General features: G+C 26.1%; 5 protein-coding genes across 10 annotated transcripts; 3 read left to right on the top strand and 2 right to left on the bottom strand.

Annotated features, from left to right (window-relative positions):
* Positions 1 to 430: 430 nt before the first annotated feature.
* On the bottom strand, positions 431 to 2,323 carry LOC122523887 (holocytochrome c-type synthase). Its single transcript, XM_043645835.1, has 4 exons — positions 2,089 to 2,323; positions 1,468 to 1,777; positions 1,005 to 1,360; positions 431 to 928 (listed from the first exon to the last, which is right to left on the bottom strand). The coding sequence occupies exons 2-4, from the start codon at positions 1,702 to 1,704 to the stop codon at positions 688 to 690; spliced, it is 834 nt and encodes a 277-aa protein (XP_043501770.1). The 5' UTR covers positions 1,705 to 1,777; positions 2,089 to 2,323; the 3' UTR covers positions 431 to 687.
* A 422-nt stretch (positions 2,324 to 2,745) lies between these two features.
* LOC122524466 (leucine-rich repeat-containing protein 34-like) lies at positions 2,746 to 4,656 on the top strand. Its single transcript, XM_043646763.1, has 8 exons — positions 2,746 to 2,836; positions 2,940 to 3,058; positions 3,149 to 3,281; positions 3,341 to 3,475; positions 3,555 to 3,788; positions 3,868 to 4,097; positions 4,219 to 4,384; positions 4,450 to 4,656. The coding sequence occupies exons 1-8, from the start codon at positions 2,813 to 2,815 to the stop codon at positions 4,606 to 4,608; spliced, it is 1,200 nt and encodes a 399-aa protein (XP_043502698.1). The 5' UTR covers positions 2,746 to 2,812; the 3' UTR covers positions 4,609 to 4,656.
* A 58-nt stretch (positions 4,657 to 4,714) lies between these two features.
* On the bottom strand, positions 4,715 to 9,735 carry LOC122524298 (uncharacterized protein PF11_0213). The gene is made up of 11 exons (XM_043646460.1): positions 9,237 to 9,735; positions 8,890 to 9,172; positions 8,546 to 8,687; positions 7,470 to 8,437; positions 6,852 to 7,389; positions 6,290 to 6,701; positions 6,033 to 6,206; positions 5,665 to 5,932; positions 5,391 to 5,543; positions 5,146 to 5,288; positions 4,715 to 5,037 (listed from the first exon to the last, which is right to left on the bottom strand). Exons 1-11 carry the CDS (start codon positions 9,452 to 9,454, stop codon positions 4,815 to 4,817), a joined length of 3,522 nt encoding a protein of 1,173 aa, XP_043502395.1. The 5' UTR covers positions 9,455 to 9,735; the 3' UTR covers positions 4,715 to 4,814.
* Positions 9,736 to 9,813: 78 nt separating this feature from the next.
* LOC122524465 (PCI domain-containing protein 2) lies at positions 9,814 to 11,481 on the top strand. 2 transcript variants are annotated; one of them, XM_043646760.1, is made up of 5 exons: positions 9,814 to 9,953; positions 10,032 to 10,073; positions 10,149 to 10,270; positions 10,347 to 10,828; positions 10,906 to 11,481. In XM_043646760.1, exons 1-5 carry the CDS (start codon positions 9,933 to 9,935, stop codon positions 11,418 to 11,420), a joined length of 1,182 nt encoding a protein of 393 aa, XP_043502695.1. In that variant the 5' UTR covers positions 9,814 to 9,932; the 3' UTR covers positions 11,421 to 11,481. The 2 variants fall into 2 exon arrangements, with proteins under 2 accessions (XP_043502695.1, XP_043502696.1); XM_043646761.1 differs by lacking the exons at positions 9,814 to 9,953; positions 10,032 to 10,073 and having other exon boundaries at positions 10,149 to 10,217.
* An 809-nt stretch (positions 11,482 to 12,290) lies between these two features.
* Positions 12,291 to 21,799, top strand: LOC122524464 (epidermal growth factor receptor substrate 15-like 1). Of its 5 annotated transcripts, XM_043646758.1 has the most exons (16): positions 12,291 to 12,381; positions 12,448 to 12,608; positions 13,133 to 13,177; positions 13,289 to 13,522; positions 13,599 to 13,871; positions 14,139 to 14,354; positions 14,438 to 14,601; positions 14,712 to 14,871; positions 17,361 to 17,606; positions 17,986 to 18,048; positions 18,753 to 19,096; positions 19,219 to 19,408; positions 19,524 to 19,646; positions 19,902 to 20,228; positions 21,053 to 21,307; positions 21,394 to 21,449. In XM_043646758.1, exons 2-16 carry the CDS (start codon positions 12,582 to 12,584, stop codon positions 21,412 to 21,414), a joined length of 2,688 nt encoding a protein of 895 aa, XP_043502693.1. In that variant the 5' UTR covers positions 12,291 to 12,381; positions 12,448 to 12,581; the 3' UTR covers positions 21,415 to 21,449. The 5 variants fall into 5 exon arrangements, with proteins under 5 accessions (XP_043502693.1, XP_043502690.1, XP_043502691.1 ...); XM_043646755.1 differs by having other exon boundaries at positions 21,053 to 21,799; XM_043646756.1 differs by lacking the exon at positions 17,986 to 18,048 and having other exon boundaries at positions 21,053 to 21,799.
* Positions 21,800 to 24,467: the final 2,668 nt, after the last annotated feature.

The raw sequence follows: 24,467 nt of genomic DNA, 5'->3' as shown, positions 1-24,467 counted from the left end.
CAAAAATCAATACATCTATTGATTTTTATTAATATTAATTAAAATTTAATATGTAATTATATACAAAACAGATTATTCCATGTCATTCACAGTGTTGCATTGGGGAAAACGTTTTTAAATATAATTTAAATTAAATTATTAATACATATTACTGTAAAATCTTTAAGATTGAACATTTGATTTTGCATATATGTTTCTAACTTTTAATATTGTTTTACATTTGGTAGTTTGATAGACGTTTCTTCATTTCTTCTATATTGTTAGCATAGTATATGCGTGCACATGCATTTTATAGGTGCTACTTACTGGTAAGTTAATGTCTAATTGATGGCAGTATATATCTGATAACTTTTTAAACATAATTAAAAGGATTCGTAAATTATATCTCATATTCATTAATTTTTTATGGTATCAATAAATAAATATAAAATTAAAAATATTACTATTTGCACTATATTATCATAATATGAACGCAATACATATTCATCACGCATTATCTTAAGTGTTATCTAAAAGCGTAGCCTTTGTTTAGGAATTTTCATACAATCAACAAAATAAAAGTAAACTTTCTATGGTTTAGCTGATTTTTTGCTTAACAATTGTTAAAGTTGGGAAATGCATTACAATCTTCTTTTAACTTCTCTAATGTAATTCATTTAAAACCTCTATCTAATTTTCAATGTCATTTTAATGGATTTGAATTGGAGATGAGTGTTCTTGTGCCTCATTACTAAATCTCCATCTCCACCAAGTAACTTTCATACGGTCCCAAATATTTTCCCACGAGTCCATGGCTGGTCTTACGTCAAGAAGAGCAAATTTATATTTTTCATCCACTGCTCCACCATCATAATAGTCAATGACATAACGTACATCTTTACCACATCTATCAACGATCCAATCATGACGATCAAATGGCAATTCATATCTGCAAAAATATGTCTGTGTTAAGTAAAATTATAATTTCTAAGATTTCTATTAATTCAAATAAGTGATATTCATACCCTAGCCAATATCGAATGCGTGCACGTGGTGAATACTGTTTAGCTTTTCCACCAAAACTACGTAACTTAGGACAATTGCATTCTCGAGCATGAAGTGCTTCCCATTTAAGAACTTCTTGCCATGCTTGCTCATTATTAGTGTTATGAATTTTAATAATATCGTCCATATCTTTAGGTTTTATGTCGTCATTTTTCCAACGCCATCCTTTTCTTAACATAGCATTCCAAAACATTTGTTGTGATGGATAAACCCAAAATTCACCATCACCAGTTGCTTTTGGTATCGATGACATTTGTCTGTCAGTTGGCAAAGGAAATGGTTGATCTGGTGCTGGATTTTGATTTTCAGCTGGCATCTGTAATATTAATTTCTTTTATTAATAATAATACAGGAAAATTTTAACTAATTTCTTTCAACTATTACTTAGATTAAATTTTATTATATACCAGACGTTAAACGTACCATGTTAAGAGGATTTATTTCATTTTCACTCATATGATCTATTGGGCATTCCGACTTAGATGTTTTAGGTGGCTGTTGATCTACTTTTGTATGCATGGGACATTCCGGTGGAGGTACATTTTGAAGTTTTTCTGATTCTTTTATTATAGACTTAGTCAGTTGTTCATTGTTACTATGCTGTATTGGCATAATTACATCAGCTGCTGATACAGATGCAGTAGTCAATGTATTGCCCATTATTTCAATTATATTTGTATCTTTATATATATATATATATATAATATACGTATAAATCTATATACGTATACAGCTATAATTAGTAAAATATATAAGTAACATTAGAATTAAGAAATAAAAGTAATATTTATATCTACTATATATGATTTTAATAATATAAAATATTTTCATGGAGATTAATATGTAAAAATGTATTTAGTTTTTATAGTAATATCAATTTTCGTAAATTAATTATGCAATTCTAACCTTAAATAATATTATATTCGTTTTAGTTTAAAAATTTACAGTAAACTCATATTTTAAATCAAGATATTACATATCAAATATCTTATTATTCTATATATTTTGAAATTTATAAATTTAAACTTGTAATTTCATATTTACCTGTAAAATTAAATTTTATTATTAACTTCGCGTTCAGATAACTTGAAATATCTCAAGTGCTGCATTCGTTATGACGAATAACGATGATCGATAGATGAATGAAAATTAATCGTACATATAATTGACAAAAACATTTGACATTTTGAAATTTTATATTTAAAAGTGTATTAATGGTTGAACACATTCATATCAAATCTAACGAATAGCTATTATCAAACTAAGTTATATGTAGTATATGGTTACATAATCACAGATGTTACCAAATTTTAGAAAGTTTTTATTTATCCTTTTAATTTATTGAATAATAATAGTTTTTTAATTAGTATGAATGACGTTGTTATAATTTTTGTAATTATATTTCAAATAAACATTATAATATGTGCACAAAAAATAATTACATAAATTAATATACGAGTCAAAGAGTAAATAAATGACCCGCGTAATTTAAATCGATATTTTGTTTGTAACTCGTTTTGGTCAACTAATTTCATATTTATTATATGCTATATAAAAACTTTATTATAATTCTTTATATATTCTTTGATTTTTCCTCTAATTCTATTTGTAACATTAATATTTAATTTACGTCTTGTCAAGGATGTTGCATATTTAACGATTTATAAAGTACAAGTAACACTTCAGAGTTTTTATATAATTTAAAATATTACATTATTTTTCAACGCAATAATAATTAATATGATTTATAATTAAACAAAAATTTTCAATGGTTGTACAAATTAACAACATGGTAATATTATTGTATTAATTTCTTACTTATGTGTATCATTTACAATTAACATATACTTGCAGTGAAATGTTTTCTTACATCAACAATTTTTATAATTTTTCAGTCTAAAATAAAGCAAAACTTAATAAACGACGAACAATATTTTACATGTTTTTGCAAAAAATATACAAATAACACAAGAAATTTGGTATTAAAAGGAAAAGATTTGATTACTAAAATAGGGTGAATCTATTTTTAAAAAGAGTACTCGTTAATATTTCTTAAAGAGATAATGTTTGATCATTTATGAATTTTATATATTTTGAATGATAGGAAACAACTAGAAGATTCGGATATAAAGATTTTGTTGATATTTCTCAAACAAAATCAAGACATTGTATCCCTTAACTTAGCGTACAATCAAATCACCTGTGTCGGCTTTAAAATGTTGATTACTTATTTTCTTGTAGGATAGAATAAAATTGGAGTATAATAATTTTTAATATTATAAGAATATTATTTTAGGTATATAAACATATATACAAGTTGAATATTCAAAATAACAATATAATGGAAGCAGGAATTAATTATATGTGTGAAATGGGAGAAAATTTACACATAAAGAGTCTTCAATTAAACGGGAATAAGTTTGGTGTTGAAGTGATTTTTACTATTGTTTCTATTTCTTTATAATTGTATTAAATGAATCTTAAATATAAGATAAATATACTTGTTGCAGTCTTCCAAACAAATAGCATTACTGTTACTGAAAAATCCATATCTAAAATATTTGGACGTAGCAGAAGTTGATCAAACTATTTCAAGTTTAATATATTTTACAACAGTTATGAGATTGGATCAGCCTATACATAATGAAACTTTAAACATTTTGGATATCAGTCGTCCAAATCCAGGATGTATGTATTATTTTAATGCAGAACAATTTGCAACTCTTATTGGACATATGTTAAGAGTAACTTTGTATATTTTATAACATTTATTTCTTCATATATTTTTCGCACTTTACTATGGTTATATTTTTTTGTGTACAGAATAATACTTGTTTGTTTGCATTGCATTTACAAAAATGTAGTTTTTATTGCCATGACATTGAATATATGATGCTAGATGCACAATATAATCATACATTACGTTTTCTTGATCTTGGTTGTAACAATATAGGAGATCATGGAATGCATCATCTTGCTAATTGGCTTACAAAAACTTCTGCTTTGCATGGACTTATTTTAAGTAAAAACATTATAACTGATCATGGTGCAAGGTAATATGATGATTTGCTAAAGTCTACAAGATTACGTTTACAAATTTTATAGTCTTATTATTTATTATTAATATTTATTATTGTATAAAATATTATTTACCACATTATTTCTTTCTTTAAGGATAATAAGTCATGCTATGCCATTTTCTAAGCTAAAATTTTTAGATATTTCATTTAATAAAATTACTGATGACGGTATGGTAAATATTCTTAACACTTTAAAAGAGATTGATCTTATAAGAAGCTTGCGAATATTTGGAAATTTTCTTGGTCATATGACTGCTAAGGTATATAACGTAATTTTACTCCTCTTATTTGATTATTTCATTATATATTTATCTTGAATTCGCAGACTCTAAAGAAAATATTATTATCAAAAGTCTTATATCAGATAAATCTTGATGTCAAACCTTGTAGAGTAGAAGATAAATGGTATTGTACTCGATATCCAATAGACTGTTCTAAAGAACATTTTTATGAAATAATAGAACCCTTTAAACCCTGTATGTAGTAAATTCAATGAAACAAATAAAATAAAAAAAGATTATAGAATAAAAAATTTATTATTAACTTTTTTTTTATAAAATATGTATTGGATACATTTATATACACACTTCTGTTAATAAAATCTTTATTTTTTTACAATGGACGTGATTGGTATATTTTACATTAATGTACGATAACTAAGCTTTTCAATAAGGCGAAACCATCGATTGTTTATCGTTCTATTAATAAATTTGATATTTTTTCACAATTTTTTACAAGATCAAAAGCACTTGAATAGGATAATATTATCTGTTTTAGATCTTTAAGTTGAATTATAGAATTTTTATGCTTTTTTAGATTTTTCTTTTTATATCTTACCATTGTTATCATTTTATCTAGGGTGTAATGCAACCATAAAACATTTGTGTGTGGCTCAAATTCTTGCCAATTATTTCTGGAAATAATAACATTATCATTATTTTTATCATCATCCTTATTATTATTATTATTATTATTATTATTTTTATATTATTACATAAGATGTTAATTTATATATACTTACAGTACTTTATCTTTCATAAGACGATAAATCTCAAATTGATATTCACCTTGAGCGGTAAATAATGTAGGATCTAATGCTAAATCATTGAATATGCAACATCCTTGATATGACATTCTTGAAAGAGTAAAATCTATAATGCATACCTTTAGGAAAATAAAAATACAATTTTTTTTTTGTATTCAATATAAATAAGTATAGAAATTATTGTAAATATATGATAAATTTATTCTAAAAAGAAAACATACTTTTATACCATTACTTGGAACTAAAATGTCTTTATTATCGAGTTTATAGTATATGTATTGTTCATCCGTTCGAGAAATTAGCATATTCCCCCAATGCAAGTCTCTATGTTCAAATTTAAGTGATCTTTCAGCAACCGCTAATGCTAATGTAGCCTATAAAAAAAAGATAAAAATATTTAATTAATAATAAAGATTAATGTATTACTAGTTATTATATTATATTCCATATAAAGTATCAGACTTTTCTTTATTTGTTTAAAGTTATTGATAATACCTGTATAAACAATGTATGTGCTTCTGCAGCTGTTTCAAATACGAAAGATTCAAGATCCTGACCACCATGACCAAGTTCAAGAGAAATATAAAGTTGCTTTTCACCAAATATTGATGGGCAATCATTATCAGATTTTTTTTCTTCATCATATTTCTTCCACAAGTCTATCATTTCTTCAGGATACTTTCCTTCAATGCATTTAATATTTTTCACTTCGACAAATCCATTTGTATTGTGAGTTTTATTGAATCTTAAATTATGTAACTCTCTGAAAATTATGAAATTAATATAAAATTGTCAGCGTGAACTTAAAATAAAGTATACTAATATAATGGTATAAAAATAATCAGTAAAGATTTGAACCATACTTTGCAATAACGATTTCTGAGAGTATTTCATTAAATTTTTTTTGCGGTTCACCATTAATTAATTGATCACCTTCTATAGGTATAATCTTTAAAACAGATTTTTGTCCGTCCTTTTCATAAAGAAATACTTCTCCGTATACACCTTCTCCTATTTTTTGACAATATTTCAAATACCTATTACCAAAAATATAAAAAATATTTTATTCATTAGTAAAATATTAATTTAAGTATAATAATATAATTTGAAATTTACTAACGACGCTGAACAAATTTTTCTAAATGGTAGATAATCTTTTTGAGAACATTTCTGTAAAATAACATCTTTTGCTGTTTTTGATAAACGAATTTCTACAAAATTACTTTCCATATCATTATATTGAGTACTGTATTCAGTGTCACGATTAATTTCTGATAATGTAAATCTATCTTGGATATTAGTTTTAATTCCATATACTTCAAGAAATGAAGTATCGCAAGCATTTTTGATAATTCTACTATCACGCACGACACGAATAGAAGTTCTTCTAATAATTCTTTTTGAATTGTCAGACTGATTTGTATCACATACATCAGTGGCTGCTAATTTTTTAGAAAATTTGATTTCTGTTTTATCAGATAATTGAGATTTATCCAAATATTCATCTATTTCTGTAAAGCTTGAATAAAAGTCTGTAAATAAATACATTACATTAATTGTAAATATTAAGCTAACAATATCTTATTTTTATGACTTTTCTTTAAAAAGTAATATTTTCTTGAAAAAGTATGTATACGTGTATACATATATATATATATATAAACATTTTAAACTAAAGTTACCTTTTTTCTGCATATCTAATATGTCCTTAACACTATCTCTCCATTTTTTACCTTTTTCAATAGATATTCTATTTAAATTTAATCCATTTTGAAAGTTATATAAAATGGATAAAGAACGTGCCCAAGATTTTCCTGGTTTTAAAAATATTTCTTTGTTGATTAATGAATTTCGTTCATCACGACATGTAATAATATTTACAGAAGTATTAGCCGAGTTCTTTATAGTATTTTCACTTAAAATGTCTTCATTTAATTTCTCATTAGATTGTGATTTTTCGCTTAATACTGTTTTCATTTCACATTGTGAGTATCGATTAATATTACTTTCATTTTCATAAATATTACTTAGATTGTATTTTTTTTTTCTTTCATGTCGTTGTCTTCTTTCAGTAATTTGTACGGAATTTTTCAATTGAGTGAATACATGATTTTCATCCATTAATTTGTTAGAACTTATTTCTTCAATATCTTCATCTTCATTTTTAATATATTCCTTAATGGATGTTTCTTTTGTAATCGTTATAGGTGGTTCTTCTTCCTAAAATTAAAATATAAAAACTATGTAATATAAACTATCTAATATTCATTACTAAAAATTAAATAACTTTCTCTTTCTACCTTTAATACTTCTGGTTTTATTATTTTTTCGATATTATCCTTATCTAAAGTAATAGGTTTATACTCTAGTTCAGTATTGGCATTACTTTCACATACATTCGTATTTATAAATGATTTTTTTGTTATAGCACTCATTCTGTTGTCATTTTCCGAAGTATGTAATTTACTTTCATAATCATCAAATAAAGAAAGTGACCTACTATGTGTTTCCGTGGAAAAATTTATATGATTTAGTAATGGTTTATTTTCCTGGTTTGTTTTATTATTCTTTTGTTTTAATGCAATATCAATGCTATCATCTATAAATGTTGTAGCATATGCTTCTCTATTATTGATAAAATTTGAACATTGTTTAGAATCTCCTAAATGTAATATTTCTTGTTTTTGTTCATCAATCTTAATACCATCACTACTTGAGAAATTATCATTCGATGTTGATTTCCATGTTTTTTTATCTTTCATATATGAAATCTTATCCTTTGTATCTGATTTAACATTGATGAAAGCATTTGTATTTGTCTGATCTAATACATGCAAACTGTTTGGCTGTGATGGATCAAGCGATGCAGGAATATGAGAAATAGAAACTGTTTTATCTTCGTCGCTATGACTAATATTTTTTGTTAAAGACTCAATTTTAATTGGTGAATAACAAAGAGAATATGCAGTTTCTCTTTTATGTATATTAATAGGTGTGCTACTTATTGGGTTTATTTCAGAATTAAAATACTTATTTAACTTGTTCAAATTTTCACAGTGATTTTTTAAGTCATTCATAGATGATTTGTATTCTCTATCTAAAGAAGTATTGCTGGATATTTTGTTTAAACTTACATAACATTCCTTTACTTTGTAATTGTGTTTATTAATAATAAACTTATATTTTTCTATATCATCTTTGTGCAGTACTACGGAACTAGGTTTAATTTTAAACTTGCTCTTCATTGAATCAGGGATATCATGCGATCCTGATAATGTTAAAGAAAGGTTTTCATTGTTTTCATGGCTTATCTTTTGCTTTTTTTTAATAGACTTTAAATGATATATTTCCTTTCTATTATTAATTTTTGTATTACCAGTAATCTCTCTTAAAGGACTAAGTGGTTTATTGCATAAATCAATATCATTTTTTTGACTACTGTTGTAAGAGACAACACTATTGTTAATAATATTCTCATTATTAGTCTGGTTATTAACGTCAGTATTAAGAATATCCGACTTACATAGTTGAGGATTAGAATTTTTAAATACAAAATACGAATTTCCTGTATTGTTGGATTCGTTTTGTTTTTTATTCTTTGTTTCTTGAATATTTTTTACTTTTTTACTTTTGTAAGCCTAAAAAGAAATAAGAGTAAACATTCAACAATTTTGTAAATGATTATCAACCATATTAATCAATATAATTGTTTAAAAGTACCTTAGTCTGATTTTTTTTCTTAATTTTTCTTATACTTCTGCTATGCTGTGATTTATTTAAAGTTCCTGTTACAGATGTTTTTTTATTTTTGGATTGGACTTTTTTTTGATACGTGTGCACTTTTAAAGATCTTTTACGTTTCACATTTAAACTAATATCAATATTAGGATTACCAAATGAAATATGAAATAAAGATTGACGATTTTCCTCGTCGCTATTCATATCAGAACTACTACCACTCCACGAGTCATTGTTAATACAATCAGGTGGTATTGCTGGTACTCTATATTAAGAAACAATATATGTAAAATTCCATATAAAAAACAAATAGTGATTTAAGAACTTACACTGCATCCTTAGCAATTCTATCAAATGTTGTTTCAAAAGGATCATAATCCAATGAGTCTTCACTTTTTCTATTTTCCTTAAAATGATCAATTTCATGTTGTTCTTTAATAATATTGTCAGTTTTTGATGTTAAATCCGATTTAACAATGGCATTAATTTTTATTAACGAATTTGTAGTATTTTTCTTTTGATATGTACGTATAGGTTTTCGTATCATTATGATTTATATTTAAGAAGTATCGTATTAACTATTATTTACTATCGTATTAATATATAAATACAAGTCACAAATTACATACATGTACAACATAAGTCCACATGATACTTTTCTTTATCCTAATTCAAATTTTGAAATGTATTTATATCATAGATTATAGTAAAGCAAGATTTATTCAACATCTACTTAAATAATTGAGGTTATATTAAGATATTTTCGGAAATACATATGCTACAATCAGAGGGCGCATCAGTACAACTGACCAATCACATTTCTGTAAAATTACCAATAGAAATGCGTAGCAAAAAACATATCGACGTTGTGTACATGCTTAATAAATCAAGGTAGTATTCAATAACAAATGACAAGTGTTATATCGTGCGTTTAATAATCTCAATATGCATTGTGATCTATTATATCTTTTTAAATATTGATTATAAAAATAAATATATAAATAACTGTATCATAAATAATAACGATGGATTCATATATTATGCAGGTAATTTAACACGCAAATATTAAAAAATATTAAACATAAAAATCATAACACATTAAGGTTATATTTATATTATTTTAGTTACGCCGAATGTGGCTAAATCAGGATGGAGATGTATTAGCAGTGAGTAATTTCTCATTCGTTTTGAAAAAAATATAATAGTATATCTCATAATTAATAATAATAATTTTTTTAAAGGATCTACTTTCTCTCAGACATAATCATATTTTAATACCTAATATCGGATCAGAAGCAGCTATGACAAAGGCAATGGAAAATTTATCTGCTCCTTTCGATGATCTAGTACTTTACCATTTAAAGTATTAACAGTATTTTTCTATTATGATTACATAAAAATAAAATAAAATAACAAATAATTAACATTTTTATTGACAGGACTATAGCAGCAATAAATAAAGATGATCCTTTTACAATGTATACTCAACAAAGTTTGGCAGTTCAATCTCTAACTAAAATTCTTCAAATGCAGAAGGAAGAGAATTGGATGCTAAGAGTTATGAATGTAATGTGTTTAGAGTTAAGATTATTAGCAGTTCGTACGGAAAGTTCAACAACAAATAGAAATATGAAACCTGGTGAGGTTCTTGAAAAATGTGCCGAATGTTTAATGGGTTGTTTTAGAGTATGTGCTGCTGATAATCGCAGTTCAGAATATGATACAAAAAGATGGGGGATGTTGGCATTAGTTAACCAGCTTCTAAAAGTTTACTTCAGAATTAATAAATTACATTTATGTAGACCTCTAATAAGAGCAATAGAATCATCTCCATATAAAGATCATTTTGCATTAGCCCAACAAATTACGTATAAGTTTTTTGTTGGTCGTAAAGCTATGTTTGATAGCGATTACAAAACTGGTAAGAATTTTGTTTTATTATAATTACTATTGTATCAATTTATCTTGTTTTATTTTAAGTTCTTTATTTTATTTTAGCTGATGCATATTTGACATATGCATTTGAACACTGCCATAAGCATTCTCTAAAAAATAAAACATTAATTTTAACTTACCTTGTACCAGTTAAAATGTTGCTTGGATATATGCCAAAAAAATCTCTATTAGAAAAATACAACCTCATGGAATTTTGGGAACTAGTGGAATCTGTAAAGAAAGGAGATTTACGTAGTTTAGAAAGAGTAATGACGAAGCACGAAACATTTTTTATTGGTGCTGGAATATACTTGATTGTTGAAAAATTAAAATTAATTGCTTATAGAAATCTATTTAAAAAAGTTTATCTTGTATTAAACACGCATCAGATACCAGTGCAAAGTTTACTTTCAGCATTGGAAATGCATGGCATTGAAGATGTAGACATGGATGAAACAGAATGTATTGTTTCAAACTTAATATACGAAGGAAAAATAAAAGGATATATATCTCATCAACATAAAAAATTAGTTATATCGAAACAAAATCCATTTCCTATATTGTCTACGATACTGTAAAGATTGTTAGTATTATTGTGTTATCAATATATACTAGCACAATAAAGATGTATAAAGTATATTTATCTGAAAAATCTATATGAATGTTTTTTTAAATCCATTTTTATAGAAAAATAATTTGTAAATATTTAAAATAGTATCAAGATAATATTTAATTTTAATTTAACATTTAATTTTTAAGCTACACTCTTAATCAGGATAATTATTACAATAAGAATCAATGTTATTTTTTAATAAATATTCATGTATCTAAAAATAACATTAGCTGATATCGATATACATTCAAAGAAATTGATACATTGTTATGTAAAGGTGTTTTTATGTCTAGATCATTTCTAAAGTACAAAGGGTTAGCAATTATCATTGAAGTTTGCTTCAAACAAAAAATCGTTTTCCTTTAACCTCTTAATAACTGTACACCACTATATTGGCTCATTTGTTCATTTTCTATTTAAAACCTTGTATATATATGTGTATATATATCATGAAAATGTTTTTATACATGAAGATTAATAATAGAACGTAATTTAATTAAAATTCATTGCTTGTATAAAGTCACGTGCATGTCTGTTTTAATTTTCCAAAATTATCGTATCGGTTTCATGCGTTTTAAATTTGCTTATTACTTGTGGAGTCGGTTAAATTCAAAAGATCAATTATGTAAATTATATGTAGTTCCCTATTTTCAAATGTGTCCCACAATAATAGTTGTATTATTAACTATTAAAATATATTTATTTGTATTATATTATTGAAATATATTAAATATAAATATACATATAAAAAATATTAAAAGTAACTCGATTATAAGATTTATTTAAGCGTAAGTGTGAAACAATATATCAATAGTGAAAAAAGGATGAAAGACCGATTTCGATACTAATGTCGTTAATGCGCAGTCAGCGACAGAGCTCAGAGCACAGAGATGCCGCTCCGCATTTAGTCTCGCCGTAGTTAAGAGGTTAAAACGTAACGAACATTGTATAGTATTAATTTTTCTTCAACGCGTGATTCATTTTGTTTGTAGGAAAGGAAGTGTGATTACGAGTTTGTCGACATATCCGGCGATAAAAATTCGTTTACAAAATGCCAATTTAAGTGGTGAAAACGACATGCTATCGATTGAAAGCCTGATTGGTTAAGCAAGTGTTCGATGCAAGTATGGCCGCCCTGCCATCACCCACGCAGGTAAATCTTCATTTTTATATATCTATCGCGGTATAATATTACTTTTATTATCCCTATAATATAGAAAATAATTCTTTATAAAATATCTTATCTATTAACAAAATATATCATTTAATAATATGAGATATCTTGGAATACTTCTGATTGATTTCCTTGGCCTGTTTGACAGGACTGATGATACTTTAACGTTCGAGAATAAATTTACTAGATTTTCTCTCTCTTTCTTTTTTTCTCTATATGTACCAAACTTTCTTTTTGTCTAACTATTTTGATTATAAAAAAAATACATATAATTTAGTATACATAAGTTAAATTAATTCAATCTTTTTTAAGGAGATACGAATTTCGATCGATTGTTAAAACTTTCTTTTTCAAATTCTTAATGCATCCGGCAAATAATGTTTATTATGTTCGTAACTATTTACGAATAATTGTTTTTACTTGGCAAATGAATTGTTTTTTATATTTTTTTTTCTGATAAAATTTATTACCTTTAATCATTATAAAATATTTCATTTTTATAGGTGGCTGGAAGCCATACTGCCATATATGAAGCATATTATAATCAGGTATATTTAGAAAAGTTTAAATGATTAAAATTTTCAATATATATATATTCTATTTTTTTTAATTATTAATATAAAAATATTTAATATTTATGTAATAATATGTATGTAAAGGTTGATCCCAATGGATATGGACGAATTGGTTCGATGGAGGCAGCAAGATTTTTGAAAAAATCTCAACTGAGCGATGTTATTCTCAGTAAAATATGGGATATGGCAGATCCACAATCTCGTGGATCATTGGATAAGTCTGGTCTTTTCGTGGCTCTTAAACTTTGTGCATTAGTACAAGCTGGACATGAACTAAGCATGAACAATTTAAATTTAGAATTACCTCCTCCAAAGATGGTAAGAGTATTATTTAAAATTGAAGATATTTCATATTATTTCTTTTTTATATTTTATTTACTTATTTATATTGTAGGGAGATATCTCTATCGTACCACAAAAAAATGTTTCTAATACATTACCAATAATAACATCCATTAACAATGGAGACTGGTCCATCAAACCTAACGAAAGAGCAAAATATGATCAGTTGTTTGACAGTCTTCAACCTTCAAATGGCTATATACCTGGAAATAAAGTTAAAGGCGTTCTTATGGACAGTAAACTTCCTTTAGATACGCTTGGAAAAATTTGGGATTTAGCAGATATGGATAAAGATGGTATGCTGGATAGACACGAATTTATAGTTGTGAGTATGCTCAATTTTACTACAAAATATTAACTTGCCAAGTATATATGCATTTTTATCAAATATATATACACACATATAGCTTTTCGATATTAATATCTTAATATACAGAGTGTCTTATAATTGTTGATACAAGCATGCAGGAAGAAAAACAAGAGCATCTTTTTTTTAAATATAATTTTTTTTACAACCCTTATAGTTCTATTGAAGATTAATAATCATATCTCAAGAGGATCATCCTATGTAATTTTAGTTATTGTTACACAGGCTATGCATCTTGTGTATAAAGCATTAGAAAAGTATGCTATACCGAGTGTACTACCTCCTGAATTAATGCCACCTGGTAAAAGAAAGGACATTTCTATGCTGGTATCTAAATCACCTGTACCTATGACTGTACCAACGATGACACCACCACCAATTCCACCGTTACCAAACATATCAACAGGCAAAAATTTATCTGGTCAAATTGATACGATGAAGGTATTTATCATTTATTTTTGGTATAATAATTCTATAGAACTTTACATTCTTTGGAATATGATACGATGTATTTTCATCTACAGCCTAGTGCACAACAACCTTGGGTAGTTTCAGCCGAAGATCAAATAGCAGCAGATAAACTGTTTTTGCAAGCAGACATGGATATGGATGGATTTGTTTCTGGCTTAGAAATTAAAGATGTCTTCCTTCAAAGTGGACTTCCACAACCTGTATTAGCTCATATATGGTATGTGAGATAAATTTATAAAATATATTAGCTAATTTTTTATTTATTATAATATTATATTTTTGTTTCTTTTAATAACATTTATAACATCATTCATAATATAATTTAAGGGGTTTATGTGATACATGTCAAAGTGGAAAATTAAATAAAGAACAATTTGCTTTGGCAATGTGGTTGATAAAGCAAAAACTTAGAAATATTGATCCACCAACGACTCTAAAACCTGAAATGGTACCTCCGTCTTTGCGAAAAGGTGGAGATCTTATTATGGTAAGTGCTTTGAAACATCTTTCTTTACCATTCAAATATAATTTGATAATATTTACAATAACTTGGTGTTTTAAATCTTGGTAATGTCATTTAGTGCTTAGTAAATCGTGTCTTGCCCTTTAACGCTCTCCAAATTACAATAGTAAATACAGAAACAATAGCAATAGTACCAAACATCATATACTGATAATTAAATTCTAATTCTATTTCGCCAGTCACTATTAATTTTACTGTTCCTGCAAGTTGATTATTTTGCCAGCAACTAAAAAATTACATAAACATATAAATATAAAAATTTTTTATGTTCTCATCTATTATGTGAGTAAATACCTATATATATTACTGTCTGCAAATTTTAATTTTTCAAAAACTATACGCATTCGTGAATCAATAAACATTTTCAAATTTGAACGATATTTTAAAAATGGTAATACTTTAGTTCCAACTTTCCAAATTATTGGTGTTTCTGTATTTAGATTTCTAAAATATTACAAATATCTTATTCGAGTTCCATTATTTAGAATACAAACTTAAATAATAAGATTAAAAGGAATATTATTTTACCCAGGACATTTGATTTCTATTTTCTTATTAATTGCTTCATAAAGAATTGTTCTTGTAACTTCTGGCACTAAAGAAGGTATTTTTTGAATCATAGAATATATATTACCACTATTATTTGCACTTTCAATTAATTTGCCAGCTTTATTATATACTTCAAATACTACATCATTTGAGCAGTTTTTCTACAATGATATAATAACATTATTTTATTAACTGCTTTATTGTTAAAGAATAATGCAATTATAAAAGGCAATACCTTGCAATATTTAATCATCATTTCAATTTTTCTTTGTTTAATAATTATATGTTTTCGAATATGGTTTGGTATATATCTAAATTTACATGGCAATTTATTTTGAAATAGATAAAGTAATGTTTCCATTCTATATTTTATATTTTCATTTAATTTGTTTTTATCTTAATGTTATATGTTATTATTAAATTAATGAAATTTTATATATATATATATAAAATTAAAATTATATATACAGAGTATCTTGTAATTGGTGGTACAAGCGAGCATTTGATTCAGTTTCAGTTCGATAAATTTTAGTATTTTACTTTCAGAGAGCATTTTTGTGCTTCTTAATATTTGTACAAACATCATCAATATGATGATATCTTTTATATCGATTCTATTCTCATACTTATCGAACAAGGTTTTTAATTTCTATAAATTCAAGTTCAGTCAAATGTATACATACAAAACAAATTGTACCATCAGTTATAGATCACTCTGTATGTATATATACCTACCAGAGCCAGCATGATATAGAGGATTTTCTAATAAAGAAAGAGTACAATAACCATAACGAATTTTTATACCAACATTATCACATTTGGAACATGGAGACCAATTCATCCATGTAGTATACACCTTTAAGTTATATTCTGTTATTATTTCTGATGATGCAGCATGCTTTACTTTTGGTACTGCATCAGGATATACAATGTCTATGCCTTCATAACCATTATCAACGTGTAAATAGTAAAGTGACCCTATTGTATCTTTCATTCGACACCAATACTTGCCATCTTGTTTTAACTAAATAAATCAATATTAGATTATATATAAAATAACATTTATCATATATAGATATCTAATTAATTTCTGAACAGATAAATTAAAGGTTTTATGATATATATAGGAAATTATATTACTTTATATTTTATTATTTTCAAAATATTTTACCTGAATGTTGTAGATTTGTAAGTTTTTATTGTTTTGAGAAATTAATATGTTTTGAGTGGATCGAATCAATTCATTAGTAACATTATTATTACTACTACTATTAAAATACCATTCTATGATATTAACTTCATATACTATTAACGGAGAGATACATATTTTACACTTCAAACTATAAATTATTTATAAGTTTTTATCAAGATTCGAGCTTTTTAATATTTATTTTTTATTCATACATTACTGATGTTCCTTCCAATACTATAAGGGCAACAGGATGTAACATTTTTTGTGATTTAATTTGGGTATATTGTTTAATTAAACATACATAATATTTTAACCATTGCTCTTTGTGTATTTCTCTAAGACTATTATTGCTTTTTGGATATTCTAAATTTGTATCTATGATTCTGCTTGTACCTAAATATTAAATACGTATGTTTTTATAACATTTAAAGCATAAACATTTACATATAATATTGATCTCTTACTGTATTTATTATTGTATCTTTCTCCTAATTTTGGAATTCTAAGATCAGAACTTAAATTTATTGTAGTTAATAACATACAAATCACAAATACGTTATACATTGTCATTATATTATATTATATTATAATTTTATAATTTATCAACATACGTTATTTGTTATTTTATTGGCAATTGTTTTCGTACAATTCCATACAATAAAGCTAATAAAATTCCATTACATTTATTTAGATTATTATTTTTCTATTGCAGGAAAATAATAATATCTCGGGATATTCTAATCCAGAATTAGATATGATAAGTAAGGATATAGCAGAGCTTACACGAGAAAGACATAGCATGGAACAAGATATAGCTCAAAAAGAAGCTGATATTAAGATTAAAAATGGGGAAATAAAAAGTCTTCAAAGTGAGTTGGACACATTAGCTGCTACCTTAAAACAATTAGAAAATCAGAAGGGTGAGGCACAGAAGAGATTAAATGACTTAAAAACACAGGTAAGTGAACAAGAGAGACAATTTTTAGCTTGGCTGTAAAATGTTGAGCTTGGCTTCTTAAAAATTATGACCTTTATAGAAAACTAAATTATACTGATTTTTAAATTTCATTATATTTTATGATTATATATTATTACTCTGTACCATATGTTTATATATAAGTTATATTATTTGTTTAATTATTAATAATCACACGTAATCGGTTACATTAGGAATAAACGATACGAAAGATAATCGACTCGTATTGTCACTCATTTCATATTAATGTGTATAGTGATTATAATTTATATTTTATTACTTTTCTTTCTTTTTTCTTTATTTTTTTTCTTTTTTTATCTCATTATGATTTGTTTTTGTTATATTTTTGTTTGGCTTGTAGACAGCTGATGTAGATAGAGATTTGAATGAAGTGGAAAGCAAGATTTGCAAGGAACAGAAGAAGGTACATCAAAAATTTTCGTTTCTGATCAGGGACAGGTACTAATTCGATCAGTTTTAGACACGACAATGTTTAAAAGATAAACTTTGTTATCGTCTTTTGATAAATTATAAACATTACTTCTAATTATGTTACAGTACGAGTTATTCATTTGATTATTTTTTGATTTCATTTTTGATTTCTACTTTTCTAATCATTAATAAAATAAAAAAGTAAGAATATTTTATTCCTATTTTAATATTTTGTTTAATGTATATAATACTCATAACATACACACAATAACAAACAATATTTTAGATTTATACTAATGATTATAGGTCACAATTTTGTCAGAATTCATCTCTTGCTTCTTTCTCTCTTTTTAAAACTGTACAACTACAACGTGAATGAAATGCATTAATGTTGGGGTTGCGTTTTTTGTTGCCTATTGTCTTTTTACTCACAATTAATAAAATATATAAACGTATATTATATTACTTTATAAATTCTTAAATAATACAGTAGGAATATTATAGAGTAGATAAATAGAAACTAAATTAATTTTTAAATTAAAGTCTACTACTAATATCTTGGATATATTAGTAAAGAATAAAAATTTCAACAATTATTCTATATTCCACGTCTATGTATATATAGTACAAAAGTGGATTGAAGTAAGAATTAAAATTTAAAAAAAGAAATTAATTTTCATTTATTCTGAACTTTAGGTTGACAAATTACGGCAACAAGCTGAAGAACAAGAGTCAGTCTTACGTGCTCAGGAGGAAGAACTCAATTCCAAACGCCAAGAACTTGAGGGATTGAGACAAGAAGAACAACAGTTAGAGCAACAACAACATAAAAGCAGGGACCAATTAAATGAGCTTACGAAAAATTTGCAAGATACACAATTACAAATTAGTCAAGCAAAAGCTAAAATTACACATTTGCAAGAACAACAGCGGCAAATGAGTGATGCTATTGCACTTTATGATTCTGCGCTTGCTACAGCAGATGCCACTCTTGTACCTGATACTAGTCTACAATTTAATCCAGAGATCGAAGATATAGAGTAAGTATAATATATTTTACACATATCTTATTTTATACTTTCTATCAAATCCTATATAAAAAAAAAAAGAAGAAATTGAAATTGTTTGAAATTAATATATCTCTAAATTTTAAATAATACAGGTACGATGAAAAAGAAACTAAAAATGTGAATGAAGAAAATAAAGTAGATACATTTACAAATGCAAATGGACCTGGCGTCTTTGATGGATTTGATAGTCAAGATGCTTTTTCATCAAAGAAAGCTCAAGAAGCATTTTCTTCGTCTACTCCTGATCCATTTGGAAATACATTCCCATCACAATCGGCAACGGTAATTTTTCTAATTAAATTACATTAATTTATTTTCCTATATATTTATATAAAGTATTAAATTTTGGTGATAAATATTTCTTTATTATTTTTTATAAACGCACTTTATTTTTTAGGGTGATTTTACTAATGATCCGTTTACTGCATTCGATAACACTAACACTATCAAGCCAGATCCATTTGATCCTTTCGGAGATAGTAAAAGAAATGACCAGAAAACTGGTGTAACTGCACCAGCGGTAAATTTAAATATTAATACAGTGGGATTTGACTATTATAATCAAACTTTGTCAATTGGGATAATTACACTTTAGAACAAACGATAAGAATTTTTATCTTTTATATGAGTGCATAACAAAAATTCCTATCAATGGATTATTTTTATAAAAAATTACTAATCTCGAAATGAGATCACAATAAGCGGATCCCACTGTACATTATTTTATAAAAAAGAAAAGTTCTAATTTTTATTAAACTTAATTTTTTTCATATAGGTAACAAAGGATCCATTTGGAGATGACCCATTTGCAAATCTTCATGCTCCACCGCGACCAGAAAGCCCTAGCCCTGCTCTTCCACCAAAAAAAGCTAAACAACCACCGCCAAGGCCTGCACCTCCACGACCGTCGCAAGGTCCTACAGGATCTTTGAGAGCAGCCCCAGTTCCAGCTCCTCCTACCCCATCTCCCACTCCTGATCCATTTGCAAACGCGAATTCAGATCCTTTTGCCGTGCAACAACCAGTTGGAGACAACAATAATATCAGTAATTTCACAGGATCATCTACAGGATTCGCAGATTTTGCAAATTTTGATTCAAAGGTATGTATTATAATAACTTATAATTATAATATACAAAATCTTTTTTATTGCATATCATAATTGTATTAATTTTTCAACATCATAATTGTCATTTATTTGAAATTTTCCAATATTTCTTTAAATATTCCCGTATATCTTTTTATTCATATCCAAAAGCACGATCTATCTTCTATCTAAATCAATTGTTCCTAGTATGTCGTATAATGATTTTATTTTTATGAAAAGCTTGTTTTGTAGAATAAGGTTGTTATGAACATTGAAATAATTTTAATAATTATTATTTATTACATATACATTTTATAAATCAACATTTGATTTTATTTTTCGAATTATAAAATATAGCTGAACTTATTGTTTCAATGTTTTAAGCGATATATTCTTCATAAGAAATGTATCATTGTTAAAAAGAATTAATTATTTAATTTGTTTTACATTTAGGTAGAAGCTGCACAATTTTCAGTTTACCCACCGACTTGCCTTGTGAGGCATATTATCAACAAATTTATTTATTTACAATATGTTTTCTTACACGTAACATTTTCTTATAATTTGCTTATATAAAAAATTATGCTTTAAATATGCTTTTACTTAAGATGTTTGGGTTATATTAAGGAACCATGTTAATTTAATAAAAAGTTTGATATATACGTAAAATTAAAAATAATTGTAACTCAAACATTTTAAGGTCATTGTTTCAAAAAATATTTCTATTTTTATAATAGTGGGATCTTGGACCAGCAGATAAAAAATAACCTGCGGTATTTGCGTTATTTCTTCTAACTTTCCAGTAAAACAAAACTGACCAGTGACAAAACCTGCTTTAGCCGGAATCATCGCTCAATCGAACAGCGCCACCCAGACCAGTGAGTCGACCACATGCTCCAGTGACACTAATAACGAAGCTGCCGGACTTTACGGAAGATCCCTTCAGAAATTACCGATACGAAGATCCATTTAATATAACAGACCCTTTTTCTGATGAGGCAGAAGATTCTAACGCAAACAAAAATACTACAACGAGCACAGTGGACCCATTTGGATTTGGATCTACATCGTTATCAAATACTACAAATTCCTTGGTAAAAGGGTTCGATGCTGATTTTGGTAAAGCGTTTTTTGATCGAAATAGGAATATAAAATCATCTAAAATTGATACTTTCTCTAGCAACACGACCAAAACAATTGATATCGATGAAGCATTTTCAAATAAATGTGACAAAAGTGGAAAGTGGCAGGCACAGGAAATAGCGCATAATTTAAATGTTAAACTAAATCTTAATGATAAAAAAACTAAAAATGACATTGATAACATTTGGAATGGTACTGCATCTCTTGCATTAACAGAAGATGAACAACTTGCTTGGGCAGCTAAGCAAAGTCTAAAAACTGAAGAGGAAAGACGTAGGCTCAAGGAACAAGAAGAAGCTGAATTAGCTCTTGTTCTTGAATTAAGTAAACGAGACAAATCTGGAAAATAAGATTTATTTTATTTTTCATTGCGATAATTTATGCTATAATTTACCGATTAGTATGTCTTTAAATTCAATGACTTATTGACTTTTCATTAAAAATTAAGGATAAAAAAGTACATATATATCATTTCCAATTACCAACAATGTATTTGGATAAATTGAAGAATTTTTATTCGTAAAAAAGAAATTACATATTAAAATATGTGTAACTAATATTTAATTTACAATTATTATTACTATTATTATTTTTATTATTATTATTACTATTATTATTATTATTATTATTATTATTATTATTATTGTTGTTGTTATTGTGGGATCACATATTTTCGTGAATATGACTTATACTGTAACCAACTTTAAAAAGAAGAAAATTCTCGTGATTTCTGTTGAAACCAAAGGCTTGTATAATAATGCTTTTTCACTGAATTTTTAAATCATGGTAAATATTTGAGAATGTTTCTCCTCTTTCCTCCTATTCATTGTATTTTATCAGCTTATATATTAAATTAACATCTTATGAAATTAATTGCAAGTCTGCAATGATAAATTCTAAAATAATATCAATAATATTGTCCTAATAAATCATTAGCCACATATATATACACGACTCAACAAGGCAATTAAATTTAATTATATAAAAAGAATAGAACGGCATATTATTGGATCGACAATAAGATGATGTATGAATATTGAAAGAATTCATATACGTATCAGTATATAAACTAAACAAATTTTTAAGCCTGTTGAAAATTCTCTTTATGTACACTGTTATTATAAATTAATGAATAACGTCAAGATAATACTTCGAAATCTTTTTGATCACAGTCATTTACAATGTGTACTGTATACATAGTTTACCTTCTAAAACAATAATAACTTAAAAAATTCTTATATTGTTGTAACCTTTCCTGTTATTAAAAAAAATGAAAATTACATATAAGGAAAAAGTTAACAAGCAATTCATTAGTAAAGAAACACGGCACTGAAATGTTGATAAAGTTTTTGCTATTTTAAAAATTATACTAGTATTAGGTTGAACTGATGTTACAAATCTATGATCGTTTAAAACTTCTAACCATTTAAGAAGTTTTTGTAATTAGCTTTAAACACACTGTTAACGGAGTCAATATCTTGTAGTTTGCTCAAGATACATTTGATAAATAAATGCAATTATATTAGTTGCATGTAAACTCTTAGGACAACGATGATATGAGAATGCCATTTAATTCAATTTTTGGTCTCTAAATATATCCCAAAGAGAGAGAGAGAGAGAGAGAGAGAGAAAGAGAGAAAGAATAAGGTGTTCAAATTATATCGCTGCGTTTGATTTAAGATATTAACTATCTAAATATACAGGAACGTGTTTATCCTGATCACATCATTAGTTGTTAATTTCACAGTGACGATGAATTATATCCAATGTATATATATATAATTGTTGTCTATATCATTTCATTATATTAATATAATTATCGAAGTTATGATTGTATGGATAAACTATTGTTGCTATAATATCTATGATAAAAAGGATGTCTCCTAAAAACTTTTATCAATATAAAGTAAACTAACAATACAGTAAATTTAAAAAGTACTTGTGATTTTTCAACAAGCCGAGGAAAATAATAATAATAATTTTAATTTGCGTATTATTAACGCAAATTTATTACAAGTCTATTAAGATATATTTGCGCTCGTGTACATCCATTGAGTACCGAAACTATAATATCTATATTTTAAGTTCAAAAACACCTTGTAATGCTCACTATGAAAACAAACAAACAAATGATTATCAGTTTTATTTAGTAGTTTTAATAAAAATCGATATATTGTAAACGAAGTTTAAAGAAGAACTGAAATTGACTGACAAATAATGAATATAAATTATTTATGTTGTAAAATGAAACAAAAGATAGATGTGTTATAGAATTAATTGTAGCAATCATAAATTTCTGAATGAAGCTTCTACATTACTTATATAAAACTACCGAGATGCGATGAAAATTCTCTTTTTTACGCACACATGAGTTCATGTGCCGTACGCGGAGAAAAAAAAGAAGAATGAATGAATGAGACGAATAAATGCGCAAGGAAGAAAGAAAGAAAGAAAGAATCCAGGAATGAAGAATAAAATCGTATTAGAAAATTCGATATTATTATAGATATATATATGTTATAAAAGTGCATAGTGTGTGAGAACCCAGTATTTATCTTAATGTATACTGCTTCGTGCCATGCGAGAAAGTATAAAATCCTATTGAGATCTTAACGCTCAGCAATATTGCTATTATTAGAAATTTGAATCATTAGTTTATCTTATGTTACTGCTTTCACATCGATATTATCATTTGAAACATTGATATATTTCATATAAATGCAACGTTATTAATATTTTATACAAAAATACAAAAAGTTTCATTTTCGGATAATTATTTATATGTGAATGTATGAAAAAGTATATGATATATGGTAATACGTAGAGAGATTCAGTGAACAATAATAAATTGCCGCATAATCATACATATGAAATAAAAAAAAAAAAAAAAAAAAAGGAAAGAAAAATACGAACGCTTGTAATATTAACGGTAAACTATTAACGATTCGAATAAAGAAGTGCACTAGAAAGAAAAAAAAGAAACGACGTGCGTTACTTGCATAATAATATACAAGCATTTTGTTGAATATATCAATTAACAACATTTGCATTATATATAACTCCCCCAAAGCGTTTTCATAGTCAGTTTAAATGAAAAAAAAAAAAAAGGAA

The sequence above is a fragment of the Polistes fuscatus genome, unplaced genomic scaffold, assembly GCF_010416935.1.
Source record: "Polistes fuscatus isolate 324 unplaced genomic scaffold, CU_Pfus_HIC Scaffold7, whole genome shotgun sequence".
Lineage (NCBI taxonomy): Eukaryota > Metazoa > Arthropoda > Insecta > Hymenoptera > Vespidae > Polistes > Polistes fuscatus.
Note: the sequence above shows the minus strand (reverse complement) of the source record. Positions and strands in the feature narration are given on the sequence as shown.